At 45.3% G+C, this 22,048-nt stretch overlaps 1 protein-coding gene across 2 annotated transcripts in view; it reads left to right on the top strand.

Annotated features, from left to right (window-relative positions):
- PRKDC (protein kinase, DNA-activated, catalytic subunit) overlaps positions 1 to 22,048 on the top strand; it is a 408,896-nt gene that overhangs the window by 102,074 nt on the left and 284,774 nt on the right. For both annotated transcript variants that reach the window (XM_044294047.1, XM_044294048.1), the window contains exons 10-16: positions 640 to 797; positions 2,584 to 2,730; positions 5,781 to 5,945; positions 6,751 to 6,919; positions 9,498 to 9,547; positions 11,544 to 11,675; positions 20,288 to 20,437. In XM_044294047.1, the coding sequence (XP_044149982.1) occupies positions 640 to 797; positions 2,584 to 2,730; positions 5,781 to 5,945; positions 6,751 to 6,919; positions 9,498 to 9,547; positions 11,544 to 11,675; positions 20,288 to 20,437 (971 nt within the window). The remainder of the gene's footprint in view (positions 1 to 639; positions 798 to 2,583; positions 2,731 to 5,780; positions 5,946 to 6,750; positions 6,920 to 9,497; positions 9,548 to 11,543; positions 11,676 to 20,287; positions 20,438 to 22,048) is intronic.

Here is a 22,048-nt window from a genome sequence, read left to right on the forward strand (position 1 = left end):
TAGTGCCGTCAATGTGTGGGTCGCAAAATGCGGAACGCTCATGGCTGGTGTCCGTGTTTTTGCGGTTTTGCAATTTGTGGACTGCAAAACACTTGTGGACGTGTGAATGGACCCTAAATGTAAGACAGCTTCCGAGCTGGCTTACATTTAGACCATTTTCTAAAACCAAAAACAGGCGTAGAAAATGATGAATGAGACGCCCCCGCACCACTCCCACTTTTTTAGACCTGGCTTGAGCCGGGAAAAGTATAGGCGTGTTCCAGATGCCACATTGATTGCATAATGGGAATCACAATCTTAGAAATGAATGTTCACATCCATACAGCAGGCTCTCTGGTCCTATATAACAAAAAAAAGAATTTTTCCACTGAAATCCTCTACACTTAATTGATACACGAGTAGGATTACTAGTTTGAAGGTTGACATATATAGTGATACTCAGTATGTGTGTGTACTATAGTATGCAACATCTTGTTTGGACAGTGAGTTTGAGGCTTTGGATTTAGCACTCGAAAATGGCACATGTTTTTTGTCATTTCCCTTCAAATGCTTCACGTTCTTATTCATGTTTTCTGTGTATAATTTTGTCATTGGTCTACATTTCATATTTAACAGTATATTTGCTTCTATAAATTGCAGCTGGCCTACATCTCCTTGCTCAACATGCATCCCAGTTTGATACCTTCCTCATGGACTCCTATCAAAAAGTTTTTGAAGTAATGTCCAAATGGTGCGGCCACTCAAATCATGAAATGAAGAAAAATGCGTTTGCAGCGCTGGACTCCTTTCTAAAGCAGGTATGTATGCTTTTTCACTCCATGGCAAGAACTGAAGAACAATCTATGTTTGACCATTGTAGCTGGTTGTGTAATTGATGGCCTGTAAGCTACAGTACTATGAGAGGAATTCTGGTGTAGCTCTAAATATATTAAGAAATACAGTATTTTTAACATTGATTCGGCTCTTTTCTTTTGCTCTGGGTCTGCTAAGTTGATTTTTAAATGACATTTTCTTGCTTATGTCATTTATTGATACCACTACTTTACCTTTAGGAGCTGATACTAAGCAGGAATTGTGGCGGGGGTTGTTGGCCGCTACATAACTTTGGCGCATCCAGCGCCAGTCTAAATTTAAGACAGCTTCCTTGCTGGCTTACATTTAGATAATTTTCTACACCTAAATTTTCTTGTTTGAAAATTACAAATGAGACGTGCCTGTCCTATGCTATGCCCACTTTTTATAGACCTGGCATGAGCGGAGAAAGGTCGAAGATTCTGTATTCTTTTAGCTAGATATTGAAGTGCTAGAATTTTGCATCTGCCCTGCTTTTTATAGGTGGCAGTATCAATACTGAAGAGCATTGTGAAATTTAGCCCCTAGACCACATTATAGCATTTCTATTCTTGGTGTGGGCCTTCTCCCTCCAATTATGTCTCTCCTCTCTCAAGGAGAAGAATGCACGCAGGCCTCATTGTTCTGCCTATTTAGCTCCTATTTAGATGAAGTACAATATACACTTGACAATCTTTTGGGGGTCCTGGTCTCCTAAGATCACTACTTTACAACATATCCAGAAGGTACTTACCCCTACATCTAGCTATGCCAGCCCTGTTAGCTGATCTCTCCCGTTCTGTGCCTTGTCTCAGCTTGTACACTGTGGGCATTGTAGATACAGCATGTGCCGGGATCCCCAGGATACTCCCAGCACATGTTGAGGAATGATCAACTGGGAGCATCAAAAAGACCAGAGCATTGTATTATGCTACATACAACTCTGGTACTAGCAGAATTATCCAAGGTAATTAATCGCCGACCAACAAGCCTTTGATCCCTGATGTCTTGCCTCTGAACTATATAACCAATATCAGAAAATTTTGCTGGCTGAGCTGCTGGAGATATTTAAGCATGATTTTCTAACCAGTTAATTATTGTTACTCTGAGCCTCATGGGATTGAATCATGACCATGTTCATATGTTCAGGATTTCACAAGAATTTAGGTACAGGTTCTGTGCTCATTACTTATCAAATCCACTAACTTTCTACATCCATATCAAGTGAAAGTGATATTTTATAAAACCCACTGTAGAGAAGAAAAGCCATCAGCAAGTACAATGAGCTTGTACATTATTCTTGTAGATTCTGCACGGAAAGCTTCTCCTGATTAGCCCCTCTCTTCATCTCCACAAAATGTCAGCCTAAAATTTTATGTTCGGATTCTCTTTTAAATGCTTTGAAAAACTGAAAATTAACCAAAATTAAGAGAATCCATATGTAAAATTTTGACGAAGCGTAAAAAACTCAAAATGGCAGATTTTCAAAATGTCCCAGTGGAATGCAGAAAAACCTTTTCCAGAATGACTGGGAATGGTTTTTATAAATTTTCTTGATGGGATCGAATCTCATTATTGGTAAATAATTTACAGCTCCAACTATGAGTCTTAAAACGGCCATGTGAATAAAGCTTTATTGTGTAGGTTTATTAATCGACTTCCATGCAGAAGTGGAGGATAATTACATGTGTAAAACAAAGCGCTTATTATGTTTTCATATTCTGTATTTGAAACTTTGTTGATCTTTTCTAGATGGCGTTGCTGGTTACTAATGATGCTGTAGCTCACAAAGACAAGTTACAGTTCTTCATGGGACAGTTTTACAAGATAATGAGAAAGATGGAGTCTTCCAATAAGGAACTTGCTATTGCTATTCGAGGATATGGCCTTTTTGCAGCGGTATGATTTTCCTTTTTCTTGTTTTTGCTGAAGTGTTAATAATGTGTAACGTAATAATCTTTATATAGCTCCAACATATTCTGCAGTACTCTGTTATTGAGAGGATACACAACACATATAAGAGCTCTTTTACACGGGCGTGTCCCTTGCGGCAATCGCGCTCTTGGTGAAAGAGCAATCGTGCGTTCTGGACTACAGAAGTGCATGGCATTATCATAATTGATAATGCAGTGTGCCTATGTCTGACCTTTCTGTAACGGAATCATAATGACATAAAGCTGTCAGTATGATCCCGTTACAGAAAGGTCTGACAGAGGCACACAGCATTATCAATCATGATAATGCCATGCACTTCTGTAGTCCAGAGCGCATGATCTCTCTCACACAAAGTGTGATTCTCGCAAGGGAGACGCTCTGTGTTAAAGAGCCTTAAGGAAAATTACATTTAGGCCTCATACACACAACTGGCCACCAATGAAATTAATACAATAGAGGGAGGGGGGGCGGGCCGCACACTGGCCACCAATGAAATTAATACAATAGAGGGAGGGAGGGCGGGCCGCACACTGGCCACCAATGAAATTAATACAATAGAGGGAGGGAGGGAGGGGGGCCGCGCTGGCCACCAATGAAATTAATACAATAGAGGGAGGGAGGGGGGGCCGCACTGGCCACCAATGAAATTAATATGAGGGAGGGGGGGCTGGGGGGGTCTGCCCCCTGCTGCCTGGCAGCCCCTGATCTCTTACAGGGGGCTATGATGCGCACAATTAACCCCTCAGGTGCCGCACCTGAGGGGTTAATTGTGCGGATCACAGCCCCCTGTAAGAGATCAGGGGCTGCCAGGCAGCAGGGGGCAGTCATGTACACAGTTCGTAGTATATTCTAACTTGAAGCATCCCCATCACCATGGGAACGCCTCTGTGTTAGGATATACTGTCGGATCTGAGTTTTCACGAAGTGAAAACTTAGATCTGAAAAAGCTTTTATGCAGATGGATCTTCGGATCCGTCTGTATGAAAGTAGCCAAAGGATACGGATCACAGACACGGACGACAATCTCGTGTGCATCTGTGTTTTTTCACTGACCCATTGACTTGAATGGGTCTGTGAACCGTTGTCTGTCAAAAAAATAGGACAGGTATTTTTTTGACGGACAGGAAACACGGATCACGGACGCAGATGAACAACTGTGCATTTTCCAAGTTTTCAACATCACGGAAAACGGAACGGACACGGATGCACACAACGGTCGTGTGCATGAGACCTTAGTGTGGGAGTTACTGTTTTTATACAGGGATCTGCTTGTGAGGAATAATATAGAAGGGGGTTTACAAAGAACAGTCAGATTAGGGAATATGATAGGCTAGCCTGAATAGTTGTGTTTTTAGGACACACTTAAAACTGTGGCTATTCAGAATTAACTTGATTTTCTGGGGTAGCACATTTCAGAGAACTTGAGCAGCTTATGAAAAATCTTGGAGACAGGAGTGGGAGGTTTTGGCTTATGAAGGGTGTTAGTCTTAGATCTCTGGCAGAATGTGGAGCCCAAGAAGGTTGTTAGAGATATGGGCCAGGGTATTGGGAATCATAGCATTGTGAAAACTTTTGTGGGTAATAGTGAGAAGTTTAAATTGTATGCAGTGGATGGGCACCGTGTGCAGTGACTGCTACACAATGGGGACATTGGTGTAGCAGTTAGACAGATAGGTGAGCCTTCCTGCTGCATTCATGATACATTGGAGACCAGAAAGCTTAACGAGGGGAAGACAAATTAGTGGTGTGTTAAAGCAGGGCTTGACAAATTTCCTTGGAATCTAGGAGCCAGCTAAAAAAGTTAGGAGCCAGGCGGAGCCGCGTCATAAAGCCCCTAGTAGGTGGTCCCATAGTGCCCCCCCAATAATGCTGTATACCATGTTACATATACCGCCGCTCCGTCCCCGGACCCTATTGACTATAATGGGGACAGGGGTGGAGCTCCAGCGCAGCACGGCAGTTCGCGGTGAGAGGCCACCGGACTAAAAAGTTGGACATGCAGTACTTTTAGTCCGGCGGCTTTTCACCATGCATTGCCGTGCTGCGCCGGAGCTCCGTCCCCATTATAGTCAATGGGGACGGAGCAGTGGTCCGGCGAAACAGCGGAAGGACGGATCCGACAGGGTGAACAGCTTGCCGGATCCGTCCTGCCGCAAGTGTGAAAGTACCCTTAGTTATATAGCTACTGAATGAGACAGAAGGGATGCCTTTAACATATATATCTCCTTGAGAAGCCAATTTGATCCTAAAGGGTTAATTCAAACTGTAATCTAAACTCTATCCTGTCACTTCTCTTATCTCTCTGCTCCTGTCCCTTAATCTTATCACTGCTGCAACAAAAGCATCAGCCTCAGTGTAAACTGTTCTAGTGACTGATGGTTCTTTTAACTCAAAGAATCGAATGAGTCTCTAAGTCGGATCTTTAGATTCTTTTAACCTGTGACTCATTCGATTCTTTTAGACTCCCTGTACTTGTGTCAGTGACTCAGACTCAGAGCTGCTAGTGCTTGCCTCGCCTTGCCTCAGCTCTGATTGGTTGGTGGGCGGGGAGGGGAAGGGGCTGGCAGCAGCAGCTTCCATTCTAGGATCAGATTACACTCCTCCCGAGCTCCTCCCCTCCCTGCTGCCAGCGTCTCTGCTATTGTGTGCTGTGACGGAGCTGTTTCAAATGGTGCTGCCTCCGGACAGAACGGCAGCTCCGCACCCATCGCCGGGGCACCTTTGAAAACGGGCTGACAAATACCCAAGCGCCAGGACTAAATTCCTGGTCGCCATGGCGACCTGGCGCCTGGGATTTGTCGAGCCCTGTGTTAAAGTAATCAAGATTAGACTTAGTCAGGAAAACAATGGGAGTCTTTGTTATTTTATCAGTAAGAAAAGGGAATTATTATTCTGAGGTCTTTTCTCACAAATACTATGAAAACACACACCACACTGATCGTTGTAAGTACTGCAAAACTTATTCGATTGAATGTCTTTGATTGCCTTTTTATATTTATTTGTTTGCTTTAAAGCCTTGCAAAGCAGTAAATGCCACAGATGTGAATTTTATGTATATTGAGCTTATTCAGCGTTGCAAGCAAATGTACCTCACAGAGGTGGAGACAGAAGATGACAATGTGTATCAGCTACCAAACTTCCTGCAGGCGATTGCAAGTGTCATACTTTACATGGACTCTGTAAGTAGACAACTTCATTTAATAAGTACATAACGGTTTATTAATCTCTGACCTCTTGTTTGACGGGCACTTAAAGCATCACTGAGCTTTCAACAAACTAAACTAATTAATAGTACAGTTTGTGTCCGAGGAATAATACAATTTCTGCCCTAATATTTGCCATTTTTAGCATTTTTCCTCTGTTCAAAGTTAATGTTTAGTTGGCAGTTTGCTCTGACATAGTGGGTGGAGACTAGTTGCCATCCAGTGCAAACACAGAAAGTAGAGGATAATCTCCTTCCTAATTGCCTTATAGTCACTCAGAAGCAGCCCCAGGATAATGGAGGACATTACAGAGAAATACCGACCTTTGTGCTTGTGAATGAAGCACTTGTTCTGAGCTATAATCTTCCTATGTAGCTGTGCAGTCTAACTTTCTGTTCCGGCCTCAAGCTCTTGCTCGTTCCTCACCCTCACCTATCCTCAGACTTGCAGTTATATGATCCTCCTTCAGAGAGGATCCGTCCTGGACGGGAGAGGAGAAGTGGGGAGTCATTTTTCAAAGTGAAAGGCGACATTGGGGTTTTTGGGGGTCGCTGGTAAACAGCTGATAACAGGAGAACTAGATATTTCTCACTGATGAAACATATTACAAAGTTTATTGTGGTCTCTTGTACTATTGACTTATGTAAATATGTGTGAACCGTTAGAGACCATTTAAGCAAACAGTTTTTGGAATATTTAAAAAATATCTTTAGAGAATGGTTGCTCTTTCTAACTACAAAGTATTTGTGCTAACCCCACATTGTATTGTGCTCCCCTTTAGATTCCTGAAATATACACTCCCGTTCTTGAACGCCTCCTTGTTGTGCAAATAGAAACATTTCCACAATACAGCTCAAAAATGCAGTTTTCATGCAGCAGGTCAATCATCAAGGTGTTTCTATCTTTGGCGGGAAAAGGGCCTGTTCTTTGGAGCCTGATTAGTACTGTGGGTGAGTTTTCAGTCATTTGTTGTTTTATCTATTTAGTCTTTATGTTGTATTTGTTATGCTATTGCATGTTAGTGTCTTTCTCTGGAAAAAAAGAGAAATTTGTTATGAAACGAAGTGAGATGCAGTGTAAAATATGTAGTGCAAATAGACGGTGACAATATTTCATTTTTATTTTTTTTAATCGGTGGTACTGTTAATTGTTATTATTTTTGTTTAATTTAATGTTCTTTTTTGCCTTATAAGGTTAAGGGGTTTATTCATCCCTTGGCACCTTTTCTACAGACCCCCCTCCCCTTCCCAGCGTGGCTAGACTGGTGGTAGTAATCATACTTACCTGATTCCTGCTTCTGGATTCTAGCGAGATGTCTGCCCCACAGGCTCTGCAGGTCTCTGGTCTCCCCACGTCAACATCAGTTTTAAAGTGGGTATGTGGCTGCTGCAGCAGTGATGTGTCCACCCGTGAATCATGTGATGTGATGTATGGTTGACAGATCATCACTCCGGCCAGTCATTGGCTGCAGCAGCAACGTGATTTTTGTGAATCCGGATGTTGATGTGGGGAAACCTGGGACCTTCAGAGTCGGTGGGACTGAGAGAGAGCCAGAATCCGGCTGCGAGGATAAGTTGAGTATGATTACCACTGCACGTTCAGCCACCAATGGGGGACTGCAGAAAGGGTCCCCAGGGATAAACTATGCCTTTTAAGGGGGTTTTCCTGGGCTACTGTGGTTTTTTTTATCAGAAATTGTTATGTAGTTACTTACCTCATGTTCATCTTCCCCATGGTTTTCTTTCTTTCTTTCTTTTCCTGACCTTTTTTGCCATGTAAACAAATCAGTCTGGGTTTATTACATTCTGTATCATTTAGTACTTCCTGTTGCTGTAGCCAACCAAACCCATGATGCACTCCTCCTCTGCCGCAGCTCCACCCATAACAACTCCGCTAGTATATAGCCCCTCCCACCCAGCTAGTTTCATACACTCCTCTATCACTGCCCATGTTGCTGCTTTATTGCCTAGAAACAGTAAAGGTAAAAGAGATGCAAAATTACAGTGCTGCTTTAGTGATTATTTAAACCTGTTCCCGACCAACGGCTTACATGTATACATGTAATGCACTCAAATAATTTGGGCTAATATTTCACTTCTAGAATTTTATACTTAAAATGATTAAACTTAAGCTTATCTTATACTTAGCTTTATACTGTATGAACAAAAATAACTAACTAGAAATAATCTTCTAATTTCATTAGTTTAATTCCTGCTCAGTTGTATCCTTACATTTTGAATCCCTTTTTATGCGCAGCTTAAAGGGAACCTGTCGTCTTCAATTTAGCTATTATCCTTTCTAAATCTGTGTTTCCCCAGTCATATAAATCACAATTAGAATTAAATCTGCTGCCTATTTAATTAACTAACAATCTTTTCTTTACTTTCCGCCATCTATGCAAATGTGCATAAAAGAGTCATATCTTACATCTCTCAGCCGAGAAGAGTCATATCATCACGGAGTCAAGCTCCTCAGAAACGCCCCATATCGATGTAATCTCGCGCATGTGCATTAGTCTTATCATTGAAAACTAGGTTCGGTTGCTGTGAAGCAGGAACTAACGCGCCGCTATCTACTATCACTGGGGGACCAGATAGTTGGGAACATTTCAGCACATTGTGGCGTGAAGGGGAAGGGACATACACTGAGCTATCTGATTGCTCCAAGAAAGAAAGGGCAATTGCGCATGCGTGCGATTTCAGACGCGATTTCAAGCGAAGATGCAGAATATTGGCTGTCAATCAGTCTAGGGGGAGGGAAATAGGCGCTGATGGTGTGAGGGGAAGGAGTTAATTATGCTAATGAACATAACGGCAGGAAAGCTTTAGGGGGCGATATATTAGAATATGGGGGTCCAGAGAAGGTTATGGATGGATCGCTGGAAACTCTCATGGTAGACAAGATTTAAGGTACCTTTTAGTTTAATATGTAAAAACATGGTGACGGGTTCCCTTTGAGTGATCTGATCCCTAGTCTAACCACCAGTCCAGAGCTTTCTCTCCTGTGCAGATAGGTCGGTCAGTCTCTCTTGTGTAGTTTTCTTTCAGTCCTGGCAGCTTTCACTTTTTACTACCCCCCACTCCCTATCCACCAAACTGTTCATCGTTGTGCCCCCCTATGCATAGAGTGCTGTGAGGAGAGCAGTGATATAGTAGGTGAGTCCCTACAATTATTGGCTGCAGAGATATACTATCTGTGAGTGTTTTGTGCAGAATTTGGAATGTATCCTATGAGATGCAGCTTCACACTGCTTTCCCCTGTCTCCTGCTTGTAAGAGTGACAAGAAAAGTCAGCCGGGTTTAGTGGGAGAGGTGCCTGTATCTCTAATGCCCTCAGTTTAGGAAGTCCGTGCGCGGCTGATATCTCTAGAACATTCATGGTGTAATTTGCTATGGGTGGAACATTGCCTTACATAAACATTTTTTGTTTGCTAGATATACTATTTTTGTGTTAAGAAAACTTGGCTTTAAAGTTTCCAGCTTCCTGTGTTGTATCAAAATAACCTAAACTGATTTCTATATTTTATAGTGCATCAAGGATTAATCAGAGTCTGTTCTAAGCCAGTCAGATTTGAAAGGGTAACTTATTTTTAATTTAACTTTTATTTGTTAATCACTTCTCAGAGAAAATTCCATCTGTTACTTGCAGTAATACAGTGCCTTGCAAAAGTATTTACCCCCCCCCCCCTTGACTTTTTTCATATTTTGGTGCCTTATAACCTGGAATTAACATGGATTGTTTGAGGATTAGCATCATTTAATTTACAGAACATGCCCACACCTATGAAGATTTTTTTTTATTTTTTTTATTTTTTATTGTGAAGCAAACAACAAATAGAACAAAATAACAGAAAAAGTCAATGTGCATAACTATTCACCCCCCATTCAATTTTCATCTCATCAGACCAGAGCACCTTCCTCTATACATTTTGGGAGTCTCCCACATGCCTTTTTGCAAACTCACAATGTACCTTTTTGTTTCTAGCTGAAAGTAATGGCTTTCTTCTGGCCCCTCTACCATAAAGTCCAACTCTATGGGGCGTACGGCTTATTGTCGTCCTATGTACAGATACTTCAGTCTCTACTGTGGAACTCTGCAGCTCCTTCAGGGTTACCTTAGGTCTCTGTGCTGCTTCTCTGATTAATGCCCTCCTTGCCCGGCCCGTGAGTTTTGGTGGGCGTCCGTCTCTTGGCAGGTTTGCTGTTGTGCCATGTTTTTTCCATTTGGTTATGATAGATTTGATGGTGCTCCTGGGGATAATCAAAGATTTGGATTTTTTTTTTATAACCTAACCCTGACTTGTACTTCTCAACAACAATGTCCCTTACTTGCTTGGAGAGTTCCTTAGTCTTCATGGCAGTGTTTGGTTAGTGATGCCTGTTGCTTTGGTGTTGCAGCCTCTGGGACCTTTCAAAAAAGGTGTGTATATGTAATAACAGATCATGTGACACTTAGAATGCACACAGGTGGACATCATTTCACGAATTATGTGACTTCTGAAGGGGATTGGTTGCACCAGAGCTTTTTATGGCTTCCTAACAAAGGGGGTGAATACATACGCACATGCCAATTTTCTGTTTTCTATTTCTAAACAATAGTTTTATTTATATATTTTTTGCATTTCACTTCACCAACTTAGACTATTGTGTTCTGATCAATCACATAAAATTCAGATTAACAAAACATTGAACTTGTAATGGCTGTAATGTAAAACAAAATGCGAAGAAAGTCAATACTTTTGCAAGGCACTGTACATGAGTAGTTACATAAGAAATCCAGATTGCTATTTTTATTTTCCCTGCAAAAAATGAGCACTCGCACAGCTCAGTGGATGTCAACATAAAAAGTTATGGGGGTCAAAATATGGAGGTGAAAATGAACCTTTTTTTTTTTTTTAAGTAGAAAAACACAAGAAAAACTTTACAAATGTGGCATTGCTGTAATTGTACTAATCCAGAGAATGAAAGTAATGAAAGGTCAGCTTTACCGCATAGGGAATGACAAAAACATAAAACTGTAGTGGAATTGCATGTTTTTTTTATTTTTTCCCCAATTCCACCCAATTTGGAATTTTTTCCAGCTTCCCACTACATCATATGCAATATTAAATGAAGGTTAGAAAGTACATCTTGTCTCACAAGAAAACAATTCCTCATAAGGATATGTAAACAGAAATATCAAACAGTTATGGCTCCAGGATTGCAAGGAATGAAAAACAAGAGTTGGGAGGGTGTAAAGGTTTTCCCTAAATTAAAACATATCCTTTTAAACACTATGGGGGTGCCAGACATAGTCAGGTGCTGCACTTTGCTATCTTTTTGATAAAATGTGTGCATGCTAGATTAATGCTCTATTCCAATGGGGGGGTCAAATGACCCCTGTTTTGTGCTCATTTGGACTGTAATCACCTATCCTGTGGATAAGTTTTGATTGTGGGAAAACTACTTTAAGAATTTACATTTTAAAATAAGGATTGCCTGTGTTTATGGTTTCATTGTTTTTTTAATATGTTCAGTGGAGACATTTTACTTGGTTCAGGTGCTGCTTTATCACTGACTGTTGTCGTTGCTTTAGGATGGATATGGGGCAGTCAGTTCTGAGGAACCATCAGCTTCTGGTGAGGTCCGTGCTGGAAAATGGAAAGTTCCTAGTTTCAAAGACTATCTTGATCTCTTCCATAGTCTTCTGAACTGTGATCAGATAAAGGTACATATTACTGCTTTTTCTTCAGTTTTTTGGACAACATTGACTGTTATGACATTTTTATAAAGTGTGAGAGAAATGGTTGAAACGCTTCTACAATTGTAACTACCAGAACATTTGCTTTTGTTGTACAGGTTTGCTTTTCTACACATCTTGTACTGCTGTAGAAAGAACTCTGACCTGCCAAATAGCACTGCCTCAGGTCTCAGGCACACGACGACTGTGCCTGTATTTCGGTTTACAAACAACAGATCTGCAAAACATTTTTTTCTTACTCTCATCTATAGAAAGGGCTCTTCTTGTCCATTTAGTTATGATAGATTTGATGATGCTCCCTGATTTGTACTTCTCAACAACATTGTCCCTTACTTGTTTGGAGAGTTCCTTGGTCTTCATGGCAGTGTTTGATTAGTGATGCCTCTTGCTTAGGTGTTGCAGCCTCTGGGGCCAGAATAGGACATCTAATTTGCAGAACAGAAAAATGGATTTGCAAAAAACATGGCCCCATAAAAATGAATGGCCTAGGGTGCTATCTGCAAAAAAAATGTGGTTATAATTTTAGGAGTGCTACAGTATAGGTTTTGACACCCTTATGCATTAAATTAAATGTGTACCCCTACACTCTGTACCCCTACACAATTTTTTTTATGACAAAAGAGAAGATTATAATTTCCACAGTATTGTACTGATATCACTGATCAAATTGTTAAAGGGTTTATCCAGGTAAATATAATAATGACCTTTCCTCAGGTCAGGTGATCATTATAACATTGGCAAGGTTCAGAGTCGAGGCACTCCTGCAGATCACCTGTTACAGGGGGCCACCATGCTCTCTGGAGGTGTGGTGACCGTAGCTGTCTCCCAGCAGCTTTCCAAGCACAGGTGTGTACATTGTACAGCAGCTCAGCCCCATTGACTTGAATGGGGCTGAGCTCAACTAAGCCTTGTAACCGATGTACAGTGACATCACATGGACTAGGAAGAGTCTACGGTGCTCATGTAGTGCAAGCCTGGTCTAAGATCTGATCGGCGGAGGTCGCCAGTGTCAGATCCTTGTTGATCTGATATTGATGACATATCCAGAGAAAAGGTCATTAATATAATTTCTCGCCCATATTCATTGGGGGAGACAGGAACCGTGGGTATAGCTATGTCCTCTAGGAGGTGTTGACACTAGATAAAAGCTGTTAGCTCCTCCCCTGGCAGCTATACCCCCTCCAGCCTGGAGAGAGAGAGAGTTTCAGTTTTTTCTAGTGTCAATAGGAGTAGCTCCTGAAGATTCCCCCCCCCCCCCCCCCTTTCTTTTCAGGTGGAAACAGTGGTCGCCTAGCCTCCCTGTTCTCCCCGGGGAGCACGCCAGCATTGGCCCGCCACGCTGCCTCCTCCCCTACAAGAAGACAAGGTGGACCAAGGCAGCCTTGCTCCCCTGCATTCCGCCAGCAGAAGGGTCACCCATCCAAGTCCCTCTTCCAGCGTCCTGCCACTACAGTGCCAGTAGCTGAAGGGGTGACCCTGCTGAAGAAGAGGAAGGGTGAGGATGGCGGCTGGACAGATGAGTAGATGCCTGCTCCAGGCCCCCCGGCCCGCCCGCCGATCTCCCCCTCTGGCTGCACTATCTACCTCCCTCCCATGGAAGGGCACCTTAGCATCCACTCTGAAGGGACCCATTAAGACCAGGGGAGGTGTCTGCATTATTCAGCGGCGGCAGCTGTGCTTCCTCAACAGTGCTGGGGCACAGACATGGGCCTCATCGGGTTGGGAGTGTGCGGAGCCTAGCAGCTCAGACGGCAGCTCTTACAAGCGCAACTCCAAGGCTAGGGCTGGCTGCGATTCTGCTTCCATGATACGATCGGCGGCTGCCTGCTCTATGGTGCTGCCCTGGCACAGGGGGACACAGCGAAGGGGCGATTCCGGCAATGCGCGGGTTAATGGACGCATGCACGCTCATCGCAGCAGCTCTCTGGAGGCATGCAGGACCTGAGAGGGCTGGGCCTTCTCTTCCCGTCTGAGCGCTCAGCCAGTTTTCTCCGGACTTCTCGAACGACGTCTCCTGGTCCTGTGCTCTTCTCCTCAGGTCACTGTATCCCTCCAGCCTCAGATATCTCCTGGTTTCACCATGTCTGATCCCTCTGGGGTTCTTTCGCGGCCAATAGCTGTCCATTATGCCTACACTATGTCAGGTAAAATTCCCTTGCGGGTAGGGTGGATAAAAATTGATTATTTTTTATTTTTATTTTTTTTTTTATATTTTTTTTTATAAAATGCTTTTTGAGGAAAACATTTTACCATCAAAAGGCTATTCCATTATGAAATAAAGATTCGTTTTTTAATTATTTAGAATAAGGCTGTATATGTATAATTTTTTTGGTAAATAAATTCCATTAATCCATTCACAATGTCATGCTCTTCCAGAGGTTTTTGTAAGATTATTGGGCAGTTTCTCTGCCTACAAGATATTATCACAGATGCTTGGTTTACTTTTGCAGTTCTCAAAACTGAATTTGACTCGGCAGACATCACATGCCTCCTCTTCACAGCAAAAATGTTATAACATGAACAGAGTTGAGAAAAAGACCTTAATCCTAACTTCTACAAACCTATGAATACAGAATCAACCTAATCAAACTAATATGAAAAGTTATTTTAAAAATCTTCATCTACATGCATATTATAAGTTATAGCAGCAAGAATTAGTCTTTATGTAGAAAACTATGATTTAAATCAGGCCTTACTGACTAGTGATTTTGATCAGTTTGATTTAAATCAAATCCACCCTGCTTGCGGGCAACAGGATTCTGCCTGCACTCCTTGCCAGACGCCCCCCCCCCCCCCCCCCCCCTTCAGCCCATACCGCTGCTCCCCCTCTGGCATCTGAGTTACCCGATTGGGCCAGAAAACCTTGCCCAAATCTCCCAATTTACCCTATCTATAGTGGGTCGCTTGGTTGAGAATCCGGCGCAGGCTGCACCTCCTTCAGATGCACCCTTCAGAGCTTCTTGCTTGTGGGTCGTCCCCCCCCCCCCCCCCCCCCCCCCCAGGTCACTTCCCCCGGTGATTCCATCAGCGCACGGCATTCATAAAAGCGTCCCAGAGTAGACCATGTTTCTTCCTCTGACGCATCTCCCTCTCCTCCACCGCGTGTACGGTCTCACTCAGGTTTTTCTTCTCCTGGGGACGTGCTGTCCGAAGGTGAGGTTGAGAATTCGGATTTGGATATGAATACGGAGCAGCCTTCTAAGTTGGCCTCCACTGTGGATAGCCTCATTGTTGCCATCCACCACACCTTCTGGGTGCAGGACGACCTCCCCGACCAACAGGGGGTATCCTTCTTCCGTCCAAAACAGGCATTAAAGGTGTTTCCTCGCCATAATGATTTTTCGTCGGTGGTTTCCAAGGCTTCGGATCACCCAGACGTGTTTTCCGCCCCCCAAAAACTGGACATCCTATATCCTTTCCAACGGGCTGTGTTTCAGCTTGGGCATCCCCTCCTAAGGTGGATCCACCAGTGGCGTGGCTCGCCAAAATTATTATTCCCATAGCCGATGGATCCTCCCTTCAGTCAGTTGAAGATCGTCGGATGGAATCCTTGACAAAGTCCCTCTTTGCTGCTACAGGTTCAGCATTTAGGCCCGTGTTCGCGTCCGCGTGGGTGGCGAAGGCGATCTCTGAATGGGGTAACCAGCTGGACCTGGACTTGGTATCCGAGGTCCCTGCTCAGGATCTCCGCTTGGCGCAGCTGATCATCCAGACAGGGACGTTCCTCTGCGAGGCGTCCCTGAACGCTGACGCCCTCATCGTGCGCTCCTCGGCGCTTGCAGTCACTTTACGCCGCGAGCTTTGGCTGAAGGTGTGGGCAGCGGACGCGTTCTCTAGTCGGACTTCCCTTTGCCGGCGCTCGTCTTTTTGGTTCTCGGCTGGATGAAATGATTTCTGAGGCCACAGAGGCAAGAGCACCCATCTTCCACAGCCAAGAGTCAAGAGGGCCACTCACGGTAGGGGTTCCTCACGTGGCAGACCCTTTCGTCGATTCGCTGGTTCCCGCCCCGCGACGGGTTCTTCCGCCGGGGAGGCGGGTTTACTTCTCAAGATCGACGTAAGAAACCGTCCTTTCGGGCACAGCCCTCTTGGCGTCCCAGACCTCAGGCCGCTCGACCTCCTGCGGCTAAGCAGTGCTCAGCCTTAAGGTGCGCCCCCGCCCAACAGGGTGGAGGGGCCGCCTCCTCCTCTTCCAGGACGTCAAGATTGTATCCTCGGGATATGTGATCGAGTTTCTGGCTCTTTCCCCAGACAGATTTTTTTCAATCCTGTCTTCCACGTGACCCCGAGCGGGCGGCTGCCTTCTCCCAGGCCATTCAGTCTCTTCTGGATTGGGGAGTCATCTCTCCTGTTTCCCCATCAGAAAGGTTCAAGGGGTTCTATTCCAATATTTTTGTGTTCCCCAAAAAGGAGGGCTCTGTGCACCCCATCCTGGACCTCAAGTTCCTAAACCAGTTCCTCCGTCTCCAGCGGTTTCGGATGGAATCCCTTCGTTCCATAATTGTTTCTCTGGAGCAGGGGGAATTCCTTTTCTCGTACTTTTTTCCATTGGGGGGCACAGACCATGGGTATAGCTTAGAGGTATTAGTAGGAGGGACACTATGCAAATACAAAAGAGCTCCTCCTCCTCCTCGGGCTATACCCCCTGACTCCACCAGGAGAAGCCCAGTCTTTGCTTAGTGTCTGGTGAAGGAGGTTAACACTCTCTGATTCTACTACCCTTCTCTGGCAAACTCCAAGGAACGCGCTCTACGCTCCCTGGCTGTCGTCCGGGCCTTGGAAGTGTATCTAATGGCTACCGCTTACGTTCGCAGTTCTGATTCCTCCTTGTGGTTCCCGAGGGACCTCGTGGGGTCTGGCAGCCTCCAAGGTCACTGTGGCACGATGGATCCGCTCGGCTGTTATCGCACTCGTGGTAGGGTTCCCCCGGCTCGAATTGCCGCTCACGCCACTAGGGTGGTGGAGGCTTCCTGGGCAGGGCGCAATCGTGCCTCTGCGAGTCAGCTGCGTAAGGCGGCCACCTGGTCGTCCTTACGGTCCTTGACAAAGTTTTATCTGCTGCATCCCTGGCTTCGGCTGATGCTGTCTTTTGCCGCAGGGTCTTACAGGCTGTGGTTCCTGTTTGACCGTTGGACGTTCCTCCTGGCGGTGCTGATGTTTTTTTTTCCCCCACCCCATGGACTGCTTTAGGACGTCCCATGGTCTGTGTCCCCCAATGGAAAAAAGTATGAGAAAAGGAGATTTTTGTGAAACTCACCTGTAAAATCTTTTTCTCGACTTTTCCATTGGGGGACACAGCTCCCACCCATTCTGCCTGTTGCAGGAGGGGTTTTTCAGTTTATTTGTGGTTGGGCCTTTTAGACTTGGTCCGATGGCTTCCGTTATTTTTTTCTTGTCTCCTTCTCCTACTGCTTTGCAACGCCTGAGCTTCTCCTGGTGGAGTCAGGGGGTATAGCCCGAGGAGGAGGAGGAGCTCTTTTGTATTTGCATAGTGTCCCTCCTACTAATACCTCTAAGCTATACCCATGGTCTGTGTCCCCCAATGGAAAAGTCCGCACTTCGGGTCTTCACAAAGATCCTGGCACCTCTTATCGCCCTGCACCGTTCCAGAGGCATCTTCCTTATGCCTTATCTGGCCGATATACTCATCAAGGCCCCCTCCTTTGCTCAGGCATCGAACAGTGTACAGATCACGCTGGAAGCCCTTGCACGCTTCGGGTGGTTGGTCAACCTGCAGAAGTTTCTCTGACACCCTCCAGACAATTGGTCTTTCGGAGTACGCTTCTAGACACGGACACGGCACGGATTCGCCTTCCTCTGGACAAGCGACTGGCTTTACACCGTTCCTTGAGGGTTCTTCTCGACTGCAGACGTCCGTCCATTCGACTCTGCATAAGATGGTCGCCTGTTTCGAGGCGATTCCCTTTGCCCAGTTCCACTCTCTCATGTTCCAGAGCGATCCTGTCCTTCTGGGACAAATCTTCAGAGAGCCTGGGCTATCTTATCCGCCTCTCTCCTCAGGTGAGGTCGTCCCTTTGTTGGTGGCTGTCAGTTCCAGTTCTGGGAAGGTCCTTCTTTCCGATCGCCTGGACGGTTGTTACCACCGATGCCAGTCTACTGTGTTGGGGAGGGGTGTTTCCTCCCAGGACAGTCCAAGACACATGGTCTCGGTCGGAGTCCAAGCTCCCGATCAATGTACTGGAGCTCAGGGCGATTCTTCTGTCCCTCTGGCACTGGACCCACCACCTGAGGGGTCGCCCTGTCAGAGTCCTGTCGGACAACGCCACGGCGGTGGCATACATCAACCACCAGGGGGGAACACGCAGCCTCGCGGTGATGCAGGAATCTGCCGCGATCTTACGGTGGGTGGAGGCCCATGTTCCGGCAATTTCAGCGATCTACATCCTGGGTGTGGAGAACTGCACTGCGGACTTCCTCAGCAGGACCTCGATAGATCCGGGCGAGTGGTCTCTCCACCCGGAGGTATTCGAGGCGATCTGTCTCCGTTGGGGTCGCTCAGACGTGGACTTGATTGCCTCAAGGCTCAATCGGAAGCCTCCCACCTTCCTCTCCCGTGCAAAGGGTCCGGAAGCTTGCGGCGTGGACGGCCTGATTGCCTCTTGGCAGGGGTTCTCCCTTCTTTGTGTTTCCCCCCCGCCCCCTCCTGCCCAGGGTTCTGCGGAAAATCAGGATGGAGGGCATTCCGACAATCTTCGTCGCCCGTCGTACGCCGACCTTGTTCTCCTTCTGGGAGGTGTTCCTTGGTCACTGCCACTCGGAGATGACCTGCTTTCGCAGGGAACTGTCTTCCATCAGCATTTAATGTCTCTTCGTTTGACGGCGTGGCCATTGAAACCGCCATTCTAAAGTGAAGAGGTTTTTCGGTCGATGTTATCCGCACTAAGATTCAGGCTAGGAAGCCTGCTTCGTCCAGGATCTATTACAGGACCAAAAACCGAAACATTCCTCCTCTTCGTTTTTCTCTCCCCACGGTCCTGTCCTTTCTTCAATCAGGGTTGGACCTTGGTTTGGCCCTTAGCTCTTTGAAGGGTCAAGTGTCGGCGCTTTCCATTTTTTTTTCTAGTGCCCTCTGGCCCCCCTTGGGCCTGTAAGGACTTTTCTACAGGGAGTGGCACATTTGGTTCCCCCGTACCGTCCTCCTTTACTGCCTTGGGATCTGAATTTAGTCCTCTTAGCGCTCCAGGCTTCCCCCTTTGAGCCTCTGCGGGAGATTTCTCTCAGACTCCTGTTCTGGAAGGTGGTTTTCCTTGTAGCGATCACTTTCTTCAGACGGGTGTCCGAATTGGCGGCGCTCTCTTGCAGAGAACCCTTCCTGGTTCTTCATAAGGATAAGGCAGTTCTCTGGCCTGTTCCTTCCTTTCTTCCGAAGGTGGTCACCTATTTCCATATCAACGAGGAAATTGACCTTCCCTCACTGTGTCTCTCTCCTTCACACCCTAAGGATAAGGAGTTGCACCATTTGGATGTTGTCAGAGCTCTGAAGATCTATTTAGCAGCCTCCGCTCCCTTCCGCCATACGGACTCCCTTTTTGCCATTACGGAGGGTCCTCGCAAGGGATTGGGGGGCCTCCAAGGTGGCAATCGCACGTTGGATTCGGGCTACAATTGCTGAGGCATACCGCGCCCCGTGACAGGGTTACGCCCTTAGGTGTCACGGCTCACTCCACCTGGTAGGCGCATCTTGGTCTCTGAGGAATCACGTTTCGGCTGCACAGTTGTGTAAGGCGGCTACTTGTTCACCTTACATACATTCCCAAAATTTTACCAGGTGCATACTTATGCATGAGCGGACGCTGCCTTAGGCTGCATGGTCTTGCAGGCGGCAGTTTCTTGGATGCCTGCAGGGACGCTTGCTTCCATGGGTCTGTGGTTTTTCGCTCCCTGTGGACTGCTTTTGGACGTCCCACGGTTCCTGTGTCCCCCAATGAATATGGGCGAGAAAAGGAGATTTTTGTATAACTTACCAGTAAAATCTCTTTCTCGCTCTTCATTGCGGGACACAGCACCCACCGACCACCACAGTTGTGGCTGTTGCTGGTTAGAACTCCGTTAGGTTTTCGGCATGGTTGTTGATCTATGTTTTTTCTTGGTTAACTTGCTTCTCCTACAGCTTGTACACAAACTGAAGCTCTCTCCAGGCTGGAGGGGGTATAGCTGCCAGGGGAGGAGTTAACAGCTTTTACTAGTGTCAGCGCCTCCTAGAGGACATAGCTATACCCACGGTTCCTGTGTCCCCCAATGAATGGCAAGAAAGAGATTTTACTGGTAAGTTATACAAAAATCTCCTTATCCAGATTGTGGTTCAACTTGGGTCTGTTGTGCCGACCAAATAATTTATCACAAAATTTGGTAGCAAAACAAATGTATTGAAAGGAAGTGTCCAAATGCTTTTATTCCTTTTATGTGTACAATGAATGATAGATGTTTATCATGTTTAAATTGTTGCAATATTATTAGTGTTTTACAGAAGCGCATAATGTTAAGCTAAGAAAATAGTGTTGTGTCAGAGTAAACTGATTTACCCTAATATACTTTCTTTCCTTGTTTTAATCTTCTAGGAATCCATATTTTCTGATGAAGTTTTCCCAGCTGTAAACTCCCCACTGCAGTCACTGAGTAGACTATTGTATGATGAACTCATAAAATCCATTCTCAAAATTATTGAGAAATTGGATCTGTCATTGCAAAAGCAAGAATCTGGGCAACTGGTAAGTTTCATATTTTTCTCCCGATAAGACGCACCTAGGTTTAAGAGGAGGAAAATAAGAAAAAAAATATTTTTCATCAGACCTCATATCAGATCCCAAATATCAATTAGACCCCCAAAAACACAGAAGAACCCTAAACCCAGTTGTGCAAACCTTGTACCATCATGCCCAAGAAGATTCGACGCTGTAATCACTGCTGTTTCACCTGAGTCCTGAGTAAAGAGTTTGTCAATGCAAGATTTTCATTTTTACTTTTTCATTTAGTTAGCAAAGATTTCAAATATTCTGTTTTCACTTTCTCATTACGGGAGATTGAGTACAGAATGATGGGGAAAATATTTTATTTTTTATTTTAGCACAAGGCTGCAACAAAAAAGTGAAAGGATCTGAAGACTTCCCAAATGCACTGTATATTGCTATAAAGCTTCCACATATTTAGTAGATCTGTTTTTTGAAGTCAGGATAAACTGGTGACGGGTACTCTGAGCAAATTGTTGGGTCACTTGCTTGAATTGACCCAGTCATTTTGCTAAACCTCTCCATGCGACAGGGAGTCATTATCAGTGAGCTTCAGGCTTTACTCGTCCCCACGACCCACCGCTGATTGCTGTCGGAAGAGAGTTGTCAGTCAGAGACAGGGGGCGGGGAGAACCACAAGCTCACGAGTATGACGACTCCATGTCATGTGCAGGGTATTGAGTCTAGCACTCAGTTTGTGCTACTCAGTACAGGTTTTGGCATACAGCTCTGTCATTTAAGGAAAGTGACCCATCATTTTTCTCAGAGTATCTGGTTTTTATGACGGCAGCATAACACTGACAAATTCTCTTTATTATACTCTTATTTTAGTTCCACAATGAGCTAGGTAAAAAATACATGCTGTCAAATAATGCATGTAGGTCTTTAAAGTGCTACTTTTCACTGTAAAATGTTTAAATCTCTTCTATGTGTAAACAACCCCCACCCCAAAAAAACTTGAATCTATTGTTTATGCTGAAAAACAAATGCGTCATTCATTCTAATTGTCTCATAAATACAATTTCTCGCCCATATTCATTGGGGGACACAGAGACCTTGGGTATAGCTATGTCCTCTAGGAGGCGTTGACACTAGTAAAAGCTGTTGGCTCCTCCCCTGGCAGCTATACCCCCTCCAGCCTGGAGAGAGAGCTTCAGTTTTTTCTAGTGTCAATAGGAGGCAAGACCTCCCTGCTCTGCAGGGATCTCCTGAAGATTTTATTTTTTTCCTTCCTTTTCAGATGGGACAACAGTGGTCGCCTCGCCTCCCTGTTCTCCCGGGGTCGAGTTGCGCCAGTGCCGATTCCGCACTGCTGCCTCCCCCACAGAAGACAAAGTGGACCAGGGCAGCCTCGCTCCCCTGCATCCCGCCAGCCAAGGGGTCACCTAGGTCCGCCAAAGAGAAGACCCTCCCGCCATACCAGACGCCTGCCACTCCGGTGCCAGCTGCTGAGGAGGTGACCCTGCTGGAAAAGGTGACCTTGAGGGTCCACTTCGGGAGGGTGAAGAGAAGAGGATGAGAGAGGTGAGTACATGGGACTAGGTGAGTATGAAGACCTCTTCCCCCTCCCTCCATCTTTGAAAGTCTGGGTCG

Source organism: Bufo gargarizans, chromosome 5, assembly GCF_014858855.1.
Source record: "Bufo gargarizans isolate SCDJY-AF-19 chromosome 5, ASM1485885v1, whole genome shotgun sequence".
Taxonomy (NCBI): Eukaryota; Metazoa; Chordata; class Amphibia; order Anura; family Bufonidae; genus Bufo; species Bufo gargarizans.